General features: G+C 40.9%; 1 protein-coding gene across 1 annotated transcript in view; it reads right to left on the reverse strand.

Annotated features, from left to right (window-relative positions):
• The window catches only part of nars1 (asparaginyl-tRNA synthetase 1), a 48,149-nt gene that overhangs the window by 13,252 nt on the left and 17,028 nt on the right, over positions 1–17,869 (reverse strand). The window contains exons 5-12 of the mRNA XM_070867665.1: positions 16,214–16,303; positions 14,082–14,160; positions 12,180–12,250; positions 11,776–11,862; positions 6,949–7,170; positions 5,075–5,274; positions 3,547–3,682; positions 3,183–3,296 (exon numbers count right to left, since the gene is read on the reverse strand). Coding sequence (XP_070723766.1) covers positions 3,183–3,296; positions 3,547–3,682; positions 5,075–5,274; positions 6,949–7,170; positions 11,776–11,862; positions 12,180–12,250; positions 14,082–14,160; positions 16,214–16,303 — 999 coding nt within the window. The remainder of the gene's footprint in view (positions 1–3,182; positions 3,297–3,546; positions 3,683–5,074; positions 5,275–6,948; positions 7,171–11,775; positions 11,863–12,179; positions 12,251–14,081; positions 14,161–16,213; positions 16,304–17,869) is intronic.

The raw sequence follows: 17,869 nt of genomic DNA on the forward strand, positions 1-17,869 counted from the left end.
TGGCAGACATTTAGAGACCGCATGGATGAACTACAACAATTGTACATTCCTGTCTGTCGTAAAAATAAAAAAGGGAAGGTGGCTCAACCGTGGCTATCAAGGGAAATCAGGGATAGCATTAAAGCCAAGGAAGTGGCATACAAATTGGCCAGAAATAGCAGCGAACCCGGGGACTGGGAGAAATTTAGAACTCAGCAGGAGGACAAAGGGTTTGATTAGGGCAGGGAAAATGGAGTACGAGAAGAAGCTTGCAGGGAACATTAAGACGGATTGCAAAAGTTTCGATAGATATGTAAAGAGAAAAAGGTTAGTAAAGACAAATGTAGGTCTCCTGCAGTCAGAATCAGGGGAAGTCATAACGGGGAACAAAGAAATGGCGGACCAATTGAACAAGTACTTTGGTTCGGTATTCACTGAGGAGGACACAAACAACCTTCCGGATATAAAAGGGGTCGGAGGGTCTAGTAAGGAGGAGGAACTGAGGGAAATCCTTATTAGTCGGGAAATTGATGGGATTGAAGGCCGATAAATCCCCAGGGCCTGATGGACTGCATCCCAGAGTACTTAAGGAGGTGGCCTTGGAAATAGTGGATGCATTGACAGTCATTTTCCAACATTCCATTGACTCTGGATCAGTTCCTATGGAGTGGAGGGTAACCAATGTAACCCCACTTTTTAAAAAAGGAGGGAGAGAGAAAACAGGGAATTACAGACCGGTCAGCCTGACATCGGTAGTGGGTAAAATGATGGAATCAATTATTAAGGATGTCATAGCAGTGCATTTGGAAAGAGGTAATATGATAGGTCCAAGTCAGCATGGATTTTTGAAAGGGAAATCATGCTTGACAAATCTTCTGGAATTTTTTGAGGATGTTTCCAGTAGAGTGGACAAGGGAGAACCAGTTGATGTGGTATATTTGGACTTTCAGAAGGCTTTCGACAAGGTCCCACACAAGAGATTAATGTGCAAAGTTAAAGCACATGGGATTGGGGGTAGTGTGCTGACATGGATTGAGAACTGGTTGTCAGACAGGAAGCAAAGAGTAGGAGTAAATGGGGACTTTTCAGAATGGCAGGCAGTGACTAGTGGGGTACCGCAAGTTTTGTGCTGGGGCCCCAGCTGTTTACACTGTACATTAATGATTTAGACGAGGGGATTAAATGTAGTATCTCCAAATTTGCGGATGACACGAAGTTGGGTGGCAGTGTGAGCTGCAAGGAGGATTCTATGAGGCTGCAGAGCGACTTGGATAGGTTAGGTGAGTGGGCAAATGCATGGCAGATGAAGTATAATGTGGATAAATGTGAGGTTATCCACTTTGGTGGTAAAAACAGAGAGACAAACTATTATCTGAATGGTGACAGATTAGGAAAAGGGGAGGTGCAAAGAGACTTGGGTGTCATGGTACATCAGTCATTGAAGGTTGGCATGCAGGTACAGCAGGCGGTTAAGAAAGCAAATGGCATGTTGGCCTTCATAGCAAGGGGATTTGAGTACAAGGGCAGGGAGGTGTTGCTACAATTGTACAGGGCCTTGGTGAGGTCACACCTGGAGTATTGTGTACAGTTTTGGTCTCCTAACCTGAGGAAGGACATTCTTGCTATTGAGGGAGTGCAGCGAAGGTTCACCAGACTGATTCCCGGGATGGCGGGACTGACCTATCAAGAAAGACTGGATCAACTGGGCTTGTATTCACTGGAGTTCAGAAGAATGAGAGGGGACCTCATAGAAACTTTTAAAATTCTGACGGGGTTAGACAGGTTAGATGCAGGAAGAATGTTCCCAATGTTGGGGAAATCCAGAACCAGGGGACACAGTCTAAGGATAAGGGGGAAGCCATTTAGGACCGAGATGAGGAGGAATTTCTTCACCCAGAGAGTGGTGAACCTGTGGAATTCTCTACCACAGAAAGTTGTTGAGGCCAATTCACTAAATATATTCAAAAAGGAGTTAGATGAAGTCCTTACTACTAGGGGAATCAAGGGGTATGGTGAGAAAGCAGGAATGGGGTACTGAAGTTGCATGTTCAGCCATGAACTCATTGAATGGTGGTGCAGGCTAGAAGGGCCGAATGGCCTACTCCTGCACCTATTTTCTATGTTTCTATGTTTCTATAAACTGAATAAAAAAGGGCTCATCAAATCTCATCTGTCTACAGACCATATACTCTCTTTTTTAATTATTTCTTCGAGATGTGGAGGACACTGACAAGGTACCTTTTGCCCTGAGGTCTGTAAGAGTCAACTGAAGTCAATTGTAGGCCAGACTGAGGTGGCAGGTTCCTTCCCTGAAGGACATTATTGAACCAAGTGGGTTTTAACAACAATCTGGTGGCTTTTATGGTCATTTTCTGGTGCTGGCCCACAATTTACCAGATTTATTGAATTCAATTTCACAATGTGTTATGGTGGGCTTTGAACTCATGGGAGGGCGGAAGGGTGTGGGGGGGGGGGGGGGGAAATGATCAGCCGGGGTTCCACTCCCCATTACCATCCAATAACCCTTACAGGAAAATGCACATACGAGGATGAATGTGAGCTCAGCTGTGTTCTCCCCCCAACTCCTCCTGACACTTTGTATAAGTGGATAAATAGAAAATGGTCACTTGGATGAGGGGCTGGAGGCTGCCAGTACTCTGCCAGAGATGCCACTTTCAGGATGGAATAAAATTGCAACAAAAAAATTACTTCAAGGATCTAAAGGTTATTGGCCTCAAAAGACACTATTATTCTGCTTCTTGAATTCCTGTTTGATCCTTCTGTGGTTGATTACAATCTGGTAAATTACATTGTGAACATTAAATGAGCAAAAGGAATGCATTTACAGCAACAATGTAGAGAAATATATTGAAATCAGCACCTAGAAGAGAAAACTCAATCTGCAGGTAACCATATTTGTGAGCCATTTAGCAAAGCTACAAAATTATGTTTTAAACACAAATTTTCTTCATTCATGTGTCCTTCAGAAATAATGAGAAAAAAAAATGCAATTTCAAGCAGAAGCTATCAAATGCATAATACCGTCCCTGAAAGGGAACTGCAATTTCAACACTGCTTCTTGGAAAGGACCCCACAACATGCACAGCAGTGCTTCAGTTATTGTCTAAACACTTTCACCCTATGTAACACTCCCCTGCTCCCTACAATAGCAAAATGGTCAAACCCTAGAAAAAAAATATTACTTCTCCAAATTCATAGAAGGTTCCATCATCTTTCTTAACATCATGCTCTTTGAGCCACGTGATGGCCGCTGTGTAGTTCATTCTTCTGAAAGGGCGTTGGGGAGGCTGGAAATCCTGATTTTAAAAAAAATTACATGAATAAAGGAAATAAATGAATAGAGTCTTCAAGATGGCGTGCAACATTTCAGTTAATCTAAATTTGTTTTTGCAAACACATTAAAATTTATCAGTCAGTTTTGCAAAATTGAGTTAATATGCACTTTTTTTGAAAGCTTACTTTACATAGATGTTACTATATAAAACTCTAATATACAGCTGCATAGGGTGCGTGCAACATCAAATATAATACACATGGTTTACTTACTGGGTGCAATTCACGCACAAGCTCCCCATAGGGTGACTTCAGGATGCGGTCAACCACATCGCAAACAAGGTCCTCCAAACGGTTGAGAAGATCATCGAAAGTAATGAATGGACATTCTGCCTCAACGTGAGCATATCTGGAAATTTTAAACAGAAAATTTTACGCCATTTTGATTAAATTCTCCTGCATTTATAGTTCCCCCAAAAGTTTATCCACTGAGTATATGAGCCACAAACAGCATGAAGATCCCATTTTGATCTCCAGTCTATGCTCAGTTAGCTGGGAAACGTTAGGGGCATTATAAGCTGATCTAGGGGCATTATAAGCTGATCTGGGGGCAGGTGCAGCCTGGGTTTGTAGCAGCTCCTGGTACCTTTGTGTAAATGGCTTGTTTTCCCCATGTAAACCCAGCCTCAGAAAGCTCTTTGACCAAGATACCACAGCTCAGAGATAATCGGCCCCAAAGATCTTCTGCAGCAGTGCCCTCGGGCTGAGATAATTGGTTTCCAATAACCAAACACATCTCCCTTTTGTGCCAGATATGACTCAAGCCACTGGACAGTTTCTCCCCCTCAAACTCCATTAACTTCAGTTTTACTCTGGCTCCTTGGTGCCACACTGGGTCGAATTAAGCCTAGAGTTCAAGGGCAGTCACTCTGACCTCATCTCTGAAATTGAGCTTGCGTCCACATTTGGACAAAGACTGCAATGAGAGATCACAAAATAGTGCTCACTCAGATTTAGTAAAACTAAACAAGACTTGGCCTGTTTTCAGACTGCACATACTGCCCCATTAGTCAGGCTCAGCATTTGGCAGATCTCCAATGTTAACGTTATACCTTGAAAACCCCAGGTAATTGTGTTTGATGAAATAGTCTAGAATAGAGTAAATGGATGTCCTCTTTTTTGACTTTGTACTGCATCAAACAATTTTAATAACATTTCAGTTATTGTTGGATACCAGCCATTGTATTCTTAAAGACATTCTTTTTTGTCCCCGAATGTTAGAATACATTAACTTAACTACATGGTTCAAAAGCTATTTAGGCAAACAATCCAAAGTAGTCCACTTATTACAGTAGGCATTTCATATTCTGGAAAAGACACAATCTGCCTCCATTTGATAGAGCACTCCACTGGACTGAGAGCTCATTCTATTCAAGTCAACAAATAGATTTGAAAAACAAAGTACATTGCTCGTGACTTTCTATAGTCTAATCACAAAATAATCAATAGATTGCTTACAAAACAGATTGTTACATAGAAAATATTGTTTTGTGGCAACATCATTTTCACTTTGAGGTAAGACAATAGTGATAAGTGCGTGCAACGGTGGTAGAAAGATTTATATTTTTTGGGCCATTTAACACCAGCCAGAAGTTCAGTAAGTTTCAGTTTCTAGCTCCAACTTTCCATAAATTATACTCTTATAACTCTGTACTGGTTTTACATCCCACAGTCTCTAATTTAGAATCAGTGCTGGTCCCTGTTAATTTGCTAATGTACATAGTGAAGAAACACTACTGACTCTGCAAGGTGTCTGCGTGTCCGAGACTGTTCGGCGCGGTAGGACTGAGCGATACAGAAAACATCTCCAAGGGAAGGGATGCAGGTCTCCAGATAGAGTTGAGAAGACTGTGTCAGGAAGGCCTCTTCACCAAAATAGTTCAGTTTGAATAGTGTAGAACCTCCCTCAACCTGTGTCTGGACCAGTGTAGGTGGAGTAATCTGCAATCGAAAAATAGGTAGTCAACTAATATAATTTGTATGTAGAAGGGAAAAAAGTGACTGTTTGAAATAATAGCTCACTGCGCCAGATTACATTGGTTATAGGTGACTAACTGATCACAAATCAGAAACATGCACGTTACAAAAGGGCTTGAACTGTGTGTTGGAACATTCCAGTGTTCTGTTAAATGTATTTAATTCTGCTTGATTTGCAATGTCACCAAAAGCCAGTGATTGCATTGTAGCCTGGAACATTTTCAGATGAACAGAACACTACTGGTGCAAGTACATGCTGTTCGAGTGATGGGATGTGAATCTTTCACAATTACCTACAGAGTAGATCCACAAACCGAGTCATCTGTACAAAAGCTAACAGCTGCAAGGCATTTCTTACATATCAATCTATGTTGCTCTATCATCATAGGCAGTCCCTCGGAATCGAGGAAGACTTGCTTCCACTCCTGAAGGGAGTTCTTTGGTAGCTGAATAGTCCAATACGAGAGCCAAAGACTGTCACAGGTGGGACAGATAGTCGTTGAAGGAAAGGGCGAGTGGGATTGATTTGCCGCACACTCTTTCCGCTGCCTGCACTTGATTTCTACATGCTCTCGGCGTAGAGACTCGAGGTGCTCAGCGCCCTCCCGGATGCACTTCCTCAACTTAGGACGGTCTTGGGCCAGGGACTCCCAGGTGTCAGTGGGGATGTCGCACTTTATCAGGGAGGCTTTCAGGGTGTCCTTGTAGCGTTTCCGCTGCCCACCTTTGGCTCGTTTGCCATGAAGGAGCTCCGAGTAGAGCACTTGCTTTGGGAGTCTTGTGTCTGGCATGCGAACTATGTGGCCTGCCCAGCAGAGCTGATCGAGTATGGTCAGTGCTTCAATGCTGGGGGTGTTAGCCTGGATGAGGATGCTGATGGTGCGCCTGTCCTTCCAGGGCATTTGTAGGATCTTGCGGAGACATCATTGGTGATATTGCTCCAGCAACGAGGTGTCTGCTGTACATGGTCCATATCTCTGAGCCATACAGGAGGGCAGATATTACTACAGCCCTGTAGACCATGAGCTTGGTGGCAGTTTTGAGGGCCTGGTCTTCAAACACTCTTCCTCAGGCGGCCGAAGGCTGCACTGGCAGCGGTGTTGGATCTCGTGGTTGATGCCTGCTCTTGTATTTCATTGTACTGATACTGAATCAACTTCGTGACTGATTGATTAAAAAAAAAAACAGCATCTATCTGCCTCAATCAAGAGGCAGTACATGGTGGAAAGCAAAACGAAGCAAAAAAAATGATGCCAATACATACATTTTCAAGTCAAGTCAATCAATTTTCTCAAATTAACACCAGAGACTCTTTCTATTCTTTGGATTATCAGAATTAAGTTGTGATCACATTATAATACTTTCGTTTTTTGACTGTATTAGTGCAAACAAAAACACAAGCCTTGCAACTTACTCTAAACTATTGTATTTTCAGAGTCAATCCCACTTATTACCATGTCCTGCTTTCAATAGTTATTTTCCATGGAGTTTGCAACAGTAGAACAGCATGGAGGTTTTCAACCCAGAGGAGCGACAAGATATTTCAGTATCTCAATACAATATGATTAAAGTCTCTGGTGTTAATTTGAGAAAATTGCAAATACTACAAATAAAGCATGGAAGAAATAAGAAGCATACTTCAAAGTAGCCATTGTCAAAGAAATGGTCCCTGAAGCACTGCACCACAGCAGAGCGCACTTTAAAGATCTTGGACATGTTCTCTCCTCGGAGCATCATGTGACGGTTGTTGAGCTGCACATCCACATCAGATTCTTCATTGATCAAGTTATCTGCACCCCCAGCTGGAGCCAAACCAATCAGTTCCCAGTAATCACAAACCAATTCATGCCCTCCTGGAGCCTGGAAAAGACAAGTGTAGTCAAGCACATCAAATGGGGTAAAAGTGCACAAGTGCTAAATACTGACTCTCTAAAATTCACCATTTCTCAGCCAAGCTATTAGCTTCAATTTGCACTGAGGTTCAGGAGATAGGAGGAAGCATTGATACATCAGGACATCCCAAAGCATTTTGCAACTGTTGGATTACTTTTGAAGTGTACTCACTTATGTCAGCAAAAGTAATTTAATATTCAAAATATTCTGTTCAGAATGAGGATGCAATCAATGGTTGGAACAAGTTACAGGCAAAAACTAAATACTTTATTAAAACATGTTTTTAGTAAAAGATATTAAATGGCAACCTTTCTTTCTCCACCCTTCTCCTTATGGCACAGGCTAAAGCTGGGGACATTTCCACAAATTCGGCCCACCCTTTGGTACCTCATCCAAATGGTCATTCTTTATAAGAGAGCCTCGACAGTGAGCATTAGCAAGGTATTCAACCAAGTGGTGAGGTCATCATTGATTGGACCAATCCATTCCTAACAATGTCCACTAGGAGTCACTAGACAGTGAGAATTCTGGTTCATAGAGAATGTTGACAGCAAAGGAGGAGTCAATTTGGTCTATTGCACCTGTGCAACTTTCTGAACGAGCTATCCATTTATTCCCCTTCCTCGTATACTTCATTTTTACTTTTCTAATTTAAATATATATATTTAAATATTTTTTTTTAAAATCATCATATATTCTGCTTCCACCACTGTTTCGGACAGGGCATTCCAGGTCCCAACAACCCTTTGCATAAAAAAAATTCTCCTAACCTATGTGAAGTGATGGATTTTAGAAGAATGAGAAGAGGCAATAAAAACTAAATGGTACAATTTTAAAAAGGGGTGCAGGAACAGAGACACCTGGGAGTTCACATACTTTGAAGGTGGCAGGACAAGCTGCTAAAAAAGCTTTATAAATACAGAGAGTACAAAAGCAAGGAAACTATGTTAAACCCTTATAAAATCACTGGTTGGACTCAGCTAGAGTATTGTGTCCAATTCTGGACACCACACTTTGGAAAGGTCGTCAAGACATTGGCGCGAGTGTGGAGGACATTTATTAGAATTTTACCAGGGATGAGGGGTTTCAGTTACCTGGGGCCCAAATTTGGCCCTCTGGTTTTTTCCGCGCACCTCTGAGCCCCCCGCCGAAATTTTACCTCAAAAGCAGCGCCGAAAAAACTCCCTGCAATCATGGCCGATTCTCGGGCCATCTGTGGAGCTGGCGTGGCGTACAATGGAGGGGGGGCGGAGCTAGGTCCCGGCGCTGAAAACAGTGCCGGGACCTCTGCACATGCGCGCTAGAGTCTGCACCCGTGTGCAGTAGCTTCTGGCAGGCCATTTCAGCAAACGCAAGCTGCAGGTTCTGTGGGAGAGGCCGAAGCACTCTCTCCCTAGCCCTGGCCGAATGGGCTCCCTTCTTGGGTGAGCATCAAAAGACTTCTGTTGTAGAAATAACAAATGGGAAAACAACATCGGGCGATGAGTTCACAGGTACAACACCAAGAAGAATATTGTGACAAAAACCCTGATAACCTCCTCTTTCTCTTTATATGGTGCAAGCATCAAAATGGAGAATTCCAAATCCGTGAGAGTATATTAAACCATGGGACTGGGTGATCCAGTGGATTGGCACATTGTCCTTTCACCTCTGGGACCAGAGTCAGAATCTAAATGACAACATGAACATTTTCCCTCTCTGCCAGCTGTCAGGAACTATGTGAAATGAGTTTTGCCAGCACCAATCTAGTTCCCAGTGTGGAAAATGTTACTGTTATTGGTGATTTTCTGCAGTTGTGGCCAAGGTACAGTACGAGAGAAAATTACTACTTTGGTCTTGGTGTTTTAGGTGCAGGGTTCCTTCTATTTTATTTGTTAATTAATTGCTTATTACTTTTTGTGCTTTGTTTGGTGCTTGGTGATGCTTTAAATGTAGTTACTTGCACCGATTCCTTAACTGTAAGTAAGGTCTTTCTGTGCAGATAAAAGTGGATACATACGTTGCCCAAAGTTAGTTTAGTACAACTTTTTTCTGGCCAAATTGGCATAAATGGTGCAAGTGGCTGGGAACATCCCCTTTTGAAAAAAAAACTGACCTAACAAAAACCTAAATCACTTACACTGGCGCAAATTAAATAGCCATATTTGCAACTAAAAAGATACACCAGAAAAATCAAGTTACACCAAAAAAAAAGTGCAACTCATGGGGAAATTTGAGCACTTGTAGGGAAGCTGGGGTTGTTCGCCTTAGAGCAGAGAAGGTTAAGGGAAGTTTTAACAGAGGTGTTCAAAATTCTGAGGAGTTTTGATAAGAGTAGATAGGGAGAAACTGTTTCCACTGGCAGGAGGGTCAGTACATCTTGGCATGTCTGGTTTACAACTACACTGGGCCATTGCATACTTTTAGTAAATTCTATTTTTTTTTTCTTTAGTTGCTCCTGCACTTTGCAATATCCCTCATCACAGGCACACCCATACTTGTTAAATACATTATATTTCATACCTGTATAATACAAAAAGAAAAGACTTGCAATAACATAGTAACTTATCACAATTCTCTAAAAACTTATCAGTGCTTCAATAACAATGAACTACTATGAAATGAAGTGATTGCTGTTATCAATCAAACTAGTCAGCCAATTTTCCACATAACAAGATCCTACAAATAGCGATGGCCATTTCACACATTTGTGTGGTGTTGGTTGAGGGTGGACTGTAGGATTGTTCTTCACACAGAATCATGGAATCTTTTAACATCCACTGGAATCACTAGAATAGGCAGATATGCCTTTGGTTTAATATTTCACCCAAAGAATGCCATCTCTGACAATGCAGCACTCACTCAGAACTGTGCCGAGTATCAATCCAGATGTGGTCAAACCAGCTCTTGCCCTCTAGTTATAAAGGCTAACAATCCATTAGCCTGTTGGATTATATTTAGTATTTTACAACTATATTTTAAGTGATGTGCATGCAGGGACCCCGAAATCTCTTTGGACCTCTACTGTTTCTAGCTTTACACCATTTAAAAAGCACTCAGCTATGCCTTTTGGCCTAAAATGGATGATCTCAGACTTATCCGTGTTGAAATCCATCTGGCACAGTTTTGCACACACTTACTTAATCTATCAATTTCTCTTTGTAATTTTATGCTTCCGTCTACACTACTTACTATACTACCAATCTATGAGTCAACTTGGATATATGGCTCTCTATTGCATTATCTAATTCATTAATATAGTGAATAGTTTAGGCCCCAGCAAAGATCCTTGTGGGACACCACTCGTCACTTTCTTCCAATTCAAGTACATACCTATTATCCCTGCTCTCTATCTTCCAATGAATCTCTTAACCAGGTCAATTATTTGCCTTCAATTCCATGAAGACAGTCTCATACCTTACTGAATGCCTCCTGGAAGTCCATATAAACTACATCCATAGATATTCCCATCTACTATATTAGTTACTGCCTCAAAAAATTCAATTAGGTTCGTTAGATATGACCTACCCGTTACATATCCATTTTCTCTAATCAACTCAAATTTCTCTTAAGTGCTCAGTCACTCTGTCTTAATTAGATTCCAATAACTTCCCCACAACAGATGTTAGACCAACGGGTTTATAATTTCCTGGTTTCTCTCTCACCTTTATTAAATAATGGAGTTATATTTGTAAATTTCCAATTTAAAATGAACAATTTCTGAATTGAGAATGTTTTGCAAGATTATGCCTAAAGCACCTGCAATTTCTTTACCCACTTCCTTTAAAACCCTGGGGTAGAAACCATCAGGTGCTGGGATTTGTCAATCTTCAGCACCATTATTTTTTCTAATACGGTTTTCTTGCTTATGTTAACTTTAGTTAAGTTTCCCTTGAATGCCAGGTATATTATTCTCTTCCTCTCCTGTGAATACTGACAGTCATTATCCAACAGGTCTGCCAGTTCCTTACTAGCATTTGTAATATTACTCGTATCTGTTCTTAAAGGGCCCACATTACTTTTGACTACCTGTTTTCCTTTAATATAATTGTAAAAACTTGGTGCTAATCTTGATATCCCTCAAGTTTTTCATATTCCTTTTTGCAGCTCTTAGTATTGTTTTTGTCTTCCTTTGCGGTTCTTTACATCTATCCCAGTTCTACACTATTCATTCCACTTTTGTGTGCTCTTTCCTTTAGTTATTTTATGTTTTGTCCACCATGTGGGACATTGCAGAAAGTGCATACTGATGAAACATTAATTACATATAATGGAGGATATGTGCCTTTATGGACCGTTAAGTGCAATATTTCTTCAGACTGCAGATAAGAGACTGCACCCACAAATGTTTCCAAGTCCATTATTTCTCTAATGTACCTTGTTTATGCCACTTTGTTGGAATTTTCCATTGCCGTAATTTATTCCACCAATATTATAAGGATACTAAATTCAGGTGAGGTTAATCTTTGAACCACTTGAAATGAAACATTGTACACCCACGTTCGGAGGTCGGCTCTGGTTGAGCAAGAAAGACTAAATTGTCTTTTTACATTCCTACATTCTTATGTTCCTATTTATTGAAAATGTCTTTACCATCTTGCCTTCTGGCACAATTTGCAAGGTTCCATAAACTGCAATGGAGCTCTCGGTCGATAGGACTAGTCCATTGTAGCATTGACACTGAAGAGAAAGAGAAAATATTACATTAGAGTATCTAAGACATTAAAATGCCAGAATTTAAGATTTCTCACAATGAAGTTCTTGGAGCAGAGAAAGACAGAAATGGAAATTGCTTAACATTTGTAGCGAATCTGTAAGCTAATTCAACCTCAACACATTAACATTTTGCATTATGCAAACAATGCTTTCAGGGTAAGCACTCATAAGGCCACAGCAGCAAAAAATCTAGATGACCAGTGGGACTCCCACACTTTAAAGAATGATAGAACATTTAGTGAATTGTACTTGAATGTTTTTGAAAATAAAACATTAATTACCAGCTCATCGCTGAAGATACATTGCAGAAATCCTGTGCCATCACGCAGAACAACAAACATCAAGTTCTTTCCTGTTAAGATAAATATATGTTCAGATTTTCACTGAAGAGCTGTCGTTGATGAATGTCGTCAACAGTTATTTTGTCTTGCTTAGTTTAAAAAGGAAATTACATTGAAGTAAAATTAATCATTGATCACTGGCAAAGGAAAGAGATTGTTTTACACAGGAGGTGCCAGTGCTCATATTGCAGACTAAAATGTATGACTATATCAAAACTGAGAAAACACAGCATAAAGTATGCAAGAGTAATAATACTACTGATTTTACTTTCAAAACATAACTTTTCTTTATAGCTATTTGTAGATTTGTATAAAACTACAGAATAATTTTGAAAAACAGAAATGGGAAACATCTGGGTCCTCCTTCCCATAACATTACAGCATGGAACAAACTTCTAGCCCCTTGAAAATACATGTTTACTTTTGATGTTGCATTGGCACAGCACATTGGAGTAATTCCAACATACAGCACCATGGAATATCTCCCCATGTCCAAAGTCCCGATCTTAGATATGCTACTATTGGGAGCTGAGCAAAAGGCCAGAAGCTTCAGACAATAAAAGGGGAGAAAACTGGTTTGAAACAGAGTTATTTTTCAGACCTCTTAAATAATTTCAAAGCAAAAACACAGGCAGAAGTCTTGAATCAGGGCACTCACTTGGCTGCAAGAGGCAACACAGGTAACCAACAGAATGTGCAAAGGGACAAGGGACTCTTGCCATAGGCAAAAAATATATTTTTTACTTTTGAAGCCGACTGTAAATTTGGTTCATTTAATTCTCCAGTTGGTAAGATCTAAGCCATTCTATCGGAGAATTTAGAAAAATGTTTTGTTGACATTGTTAAGAAAATATTTATTGCCCAATGTCTGATTAATCCAAGATGGTGATAGTGGGTCTTCTCCCTGAACCACTGCAGTCCTTATGCCGATGGTGCTCCAATGATGGTGTTAATTGGGAATTCTAAGATACTGACCCAGCATTGATCAAAGACCAGACTGATACCCACCTGATGGGTGGCAAAATCCAAATCATCCTAACCTACTCAGCTTCCTAGAGGGCAGATCAAAACCAACTATACCAGTTTGCCTAACCACCATAGTATACAAATCAATGGGGCATATCATGGGAGAAAAGATCTTCTCCCCCACCCCCAAAACCCCTAGCTGGTAGCAAGAGGGGAACTGAGAAATTTATTAAATTATGTTTCAGAAAAGTAGTAAAAGCTTAATGCTACTTTTTTGGAGTTGAAGAGTAGGTGATCCCCATATAATAGCCAAGACTTCAACCACTGCATACACAATGATACCAAGTTTCAAATCTGCAGTTTAATGAAGATAGCTTTAAAGCCGAAGTAGAACTGGTTGGGGCCCACTTACAAGCTTTCCAGATGGAACACTCAATGAAATCAGATGCCTCTTGGGCTTGAGATATCTAAATATGTTTGGAGTACAGATTCTATCCCCAGTGTACACCAGGGGCTAAAAATTCACCAAACTTGCATCTGTTTTTTTTGCGATATTTCGCTATTTTTGGCAGAAAACGGTGCGGCAGGAAATTCTGAGAAGTCTTGCGGCAGTGCTTTTCAAATACCGTGGGAGAGAAGAGCACTGCCATGCAAGACTCAAAGTATCACTTTTGCCAAAAATTTAGCTCTGAGAGCACCCGTATTTAGGACGAAAAAAAAACACCAAGGAAAAAAAGCTGCATTGCAGCCCTTGGATCAGCGTATGAACACCTGCAAATTTCTAGCCCGAAGTGTGCTTGCAAACGCAATTGTTATGCTGCTAAACATCCCTTTCCTAGGACTAATGTAAATTATTCCAGAAGACAGAACACACACCTTGTCTACGTAACCTGTGGACCCAGCCAAAAAGCTTCACTCGTTTCCCTCTATGCGCTTCTGTGGTTTTGATTTTTATCTATGAACGTAGCAACGAAAGAATAATTAAACATTTCAATGAAGAGAACATATCCAATATTGACCCAAAACACAACTTAATAAAAATTACAAATAATGTAGATACAGTATTACTTACTGCAGGAGAAAATACAGCCAAGAAAAGCTCAGCCTTGGAAGTGAAACAAAAAAACATGCCCTTCAAAAATAGAGACTAAAAATAATTGTTCTGATTTCACTGCATGCTGTTGTCAGGGTTTTTAAGTTTCAGGACAGAGCACCATTAGTGTCATCCAGGGCCTGATTTGTTGTGCTTTTATTTGCTCTGCTTGCTGGGAAAGGAAATTGCAGATAGTTGTAACAATAACTATACATGGCAAACTGGGGCTTCTCTCCCAAAGATAGCAACTTATGCTGGGGTATAGTTCCATGGTTAGTATTTCTTCAATTGTTGTGCCCAGATGTTCTGAAATATCATGATCATTCCTACTTACTAATCTGCATCAAAAGCTGGTGCCCCAAACCAGCCATTTTCTTCCTCCCCACACTGCTGACCCCACTAACTTCTGCACTGCAGAAGTTGCATCTTCAATGTGATCAGGAGTCAGCTTTAAAGTGCTTAAATACTCTACATTTTTACTGTAGTAACAAAGCAAAAGCTCTTAAGTAACTTAAAAGCCAGATGCTGGTCATCACAGGGAAATAGCTTCTGCTTGACAGGGATGTGTTTCCATCGAAGGTGTTTCCATAACTTATTTAAAGTGCAAACAGGAAACACTGTCTAAGGTTTAAACAAGAACAGGTTTCCTCAGCAAAATATGGAAGCCCTTTACCTTTTGTAAAGCCATCTGGGAGAGGAAAGGAATTTATGGCTTGGAGCATTAACCTCTTTCACCGTTCTCTCCTTCCCACCACACAAGTCTGTGCTTTTCTCCCCTTACCGCTTGCCCACCTCAAATTCCAGTAACAACAATTTGTATTTATACAGCGCCTTTAAAACATACCAAGGTGCTTCACAGGATAGCTATCAAACAAAATTTGACACCGAGCCATACGAGATATATATCAGGGCAGATGACCAAAAGCTTGGTGAAAGGTTTTAAAGAGCATGTAAAAGGAGAGGCGGAGAGGTTTAGGGAGGAAATTCCAGAGCTTAAGGTCTAGGCAGCTGAAGGCATGGCCACCAATGGTGGAGCAATTAAAAATCGGGGATGCGCAAGACGACCAAATTGGAGGAGCAGAGATCTCAGAGGGTTGTAGGGCTGGAGGATGTTAGAGATAGGGAACGACTTCCCCAATGCAGTCAGCCCCACACCCCAAGCACCCATACCTTCCACCCGTTGCTGCTCACCGCGCCCACCTGACTGCCAGAATTACTGCCTATCTTTGCTCCCTTCTGCCTCTCCCACATCAAGCACTTGTGCCTTTCTTCTATCCCGAGTAAGTGTTGTAAAGAACTTAGATCCAATTCCACAGTCGCAGCCATGAATGGCTTTTTTCAGTGGCACAGTGCAACCCACAGCCACTGGATGTACCCACCAGGATATTCTTCCCAACACTCCAATACCCAGAAACTACCCCTGCCTAATGTTCCCACATCTTCCCAGCATTACCCTATTCAGAGTGTTCTAAAAATGGGAATTATAACAATCCTTTATGACAATAATAAATTAATTGCTTTATTATTTAAATTGATCATGTGCCACTTGTCTCAATAAGCCCATTAATAAAGTAACAGTTTGGCACTTTACTTTGGTTGACAAGTACTATATTCATTCCTAAATTGTTTTGCTGAATAAACCTTTAAGTTTTCTAATTATAAACATTGATTTGATGTTGAATTAAGCAGCATTGGAGGTCACAATTTCTTTATTATTTACTTTGCTAAGTTGAAATCAGGGGAACCCCACCCCTCCCCCTCAAAAATCAGAAGGTTATCCAATATATAAATATGCAACCACATGGACTAATAGGACATTGCCCAAGGGTACTGCCGAGTTGAAATATTGTATGCAATGTTAATATATCAGCTATAATGTACAATAGTCAATTTCTAATTATGTATTGCCAATTACCTGATGTGGCTCTTCAAGACCAAGATTCAGTTTAATAACTATTTTTTTGGCGTCTTCCAGATTCTTCTCCCGACGCAATGCATCTTCCAGCTGTTAAAAAGAAAACAGATTTTGCAATAAGATCTGTTACTAGAAAAAAGTAAAATGTATACAATTCTCCCCCTCCTTACAAAAAAATTAGCACCATTAATTCCATAGAATATCCAACACACCCTAACCGAAGCCATTGGGTTCTACATAGTACGTAGAATATACATCACAGAAACAGACCATTCGGCCCAAATAGTCTGTGCCGCTGTTTATACTCCACACAAGTCTCCTTCCACTCCAGCTACCTCAACCCAGCCCTTCAACATACTTTCCTATTCCTTTTTTTCCCCTCATGGATCATCTAGTTTCCTTTTGAAAGCATCTAGCCTATTTGCCACAGCCACTTCCTCTGGTGGCGAGTGCCACATCCTGATCACTCTCTATGTAAAGAAATGTCTCCTTATTTCCCTATTAGATTTATTAGTAACTATCTTCTATTTATGGCCCCCGTTTTGGATTCTCCCACAAGGGAAAACATTGGGCTGGAAATTCCCCAACCTTGCACCCGGTTTTTTGGTGGAAAACAGCAGACCAGAAAATTTGGTGAAGTCTTGCTCCGGCGGTTTTTAAGTAATGCTGGGGAGCGGACCGCTGGCATGCAAGACTCGAAAAAGCGCTTTCGCCTAAAATTTGGCTCGCAGCGCATCATAGATAGGACGAGAAAAAACACCCAGGAAAAACCTGCGTTGCAGCCCTTGGAACAGCGGTAGGTATGAAGACCTGCAAAAAGGGCAAGTTAACATTTTTATTTTGCAGCAATTCGATAGTTAACTGTCTTGTGAATGTTCTGACTTGTCATTTTTTTAGGGTGTTTTACCCTCTCCCTGGGCCCAACTCGCAGTGGTATTGGCCTTGGAGAAATGTTGCAGAGAATTTCACGGTTTGCGCCATGAATGCGAGTGCAATGACGATTTTTATACCCAATGTTAGGCTTCGTAGCAGTAGCAGAGTCTTAGCAGTATTTTTGGCAAAAAAATAGCACCATGACCAAAACTGGAATTTCTAGCCCATTCTCTCCACATCTACCCTGTCCAACCCATTCATTATTTTAAAGACCTCTATCCAGTCTCCCCCAAGTCTTCTCTTTTCTAAAGAAAAATGCCCCAACCTGTTCAATCTTTCCTGACAGCTGTAATCTCTCAGTTCTGGTACCAACCTTGTAAATTCTTTTTTTGGCTTTTTCCAGTCTTCTCACCTTTTTATAGTACGAGGACCAAACTGTGCACCTGACCAGGGTCCTAAGTTTAGCATAACTTCATTACTTCTGAATTCTATGGGGTCAAGTTTCGGCCTGAGTTGCTCCTATTTTTTTTGAGCCACTAGTTTAGAATGGAGTATCTTAGAAATTGCAATTCTCGGCATTTAGTTTGCTCCAGTTCTAGTCAGTTAGAACAGTTTTGTTTTTCCCAAAAGGGGGCGTGTCTGGCCACTTCTGCCTGTTTTGCAAGTTTAGGCAGTGAAAACTTACTAGTGTAGATTTTTGCACGCTCAGAAAAACCTGTCAACACTTAGAAATCAGGCGTAAGGAAGAGAAATGGGGGGGGGGGGGGGAGGCGAAGAGGGGTT

Source organism: Pristiophorus japonicus, chromosome 2 (assembly GCF_044704955.1).
Source record: "Pristiophorus japonicus isolate sPriJap1 chromosome 2, sPriJap1.hap1, whole genome shotgun sequence".
Taxonomy (NCBI): domain Eukaryota; kingdom Metazoa; phylum Chordata; class Chondrichthyes; family Pristiophoridae; genus Pristiophorus; species Pristiophorus japonicus.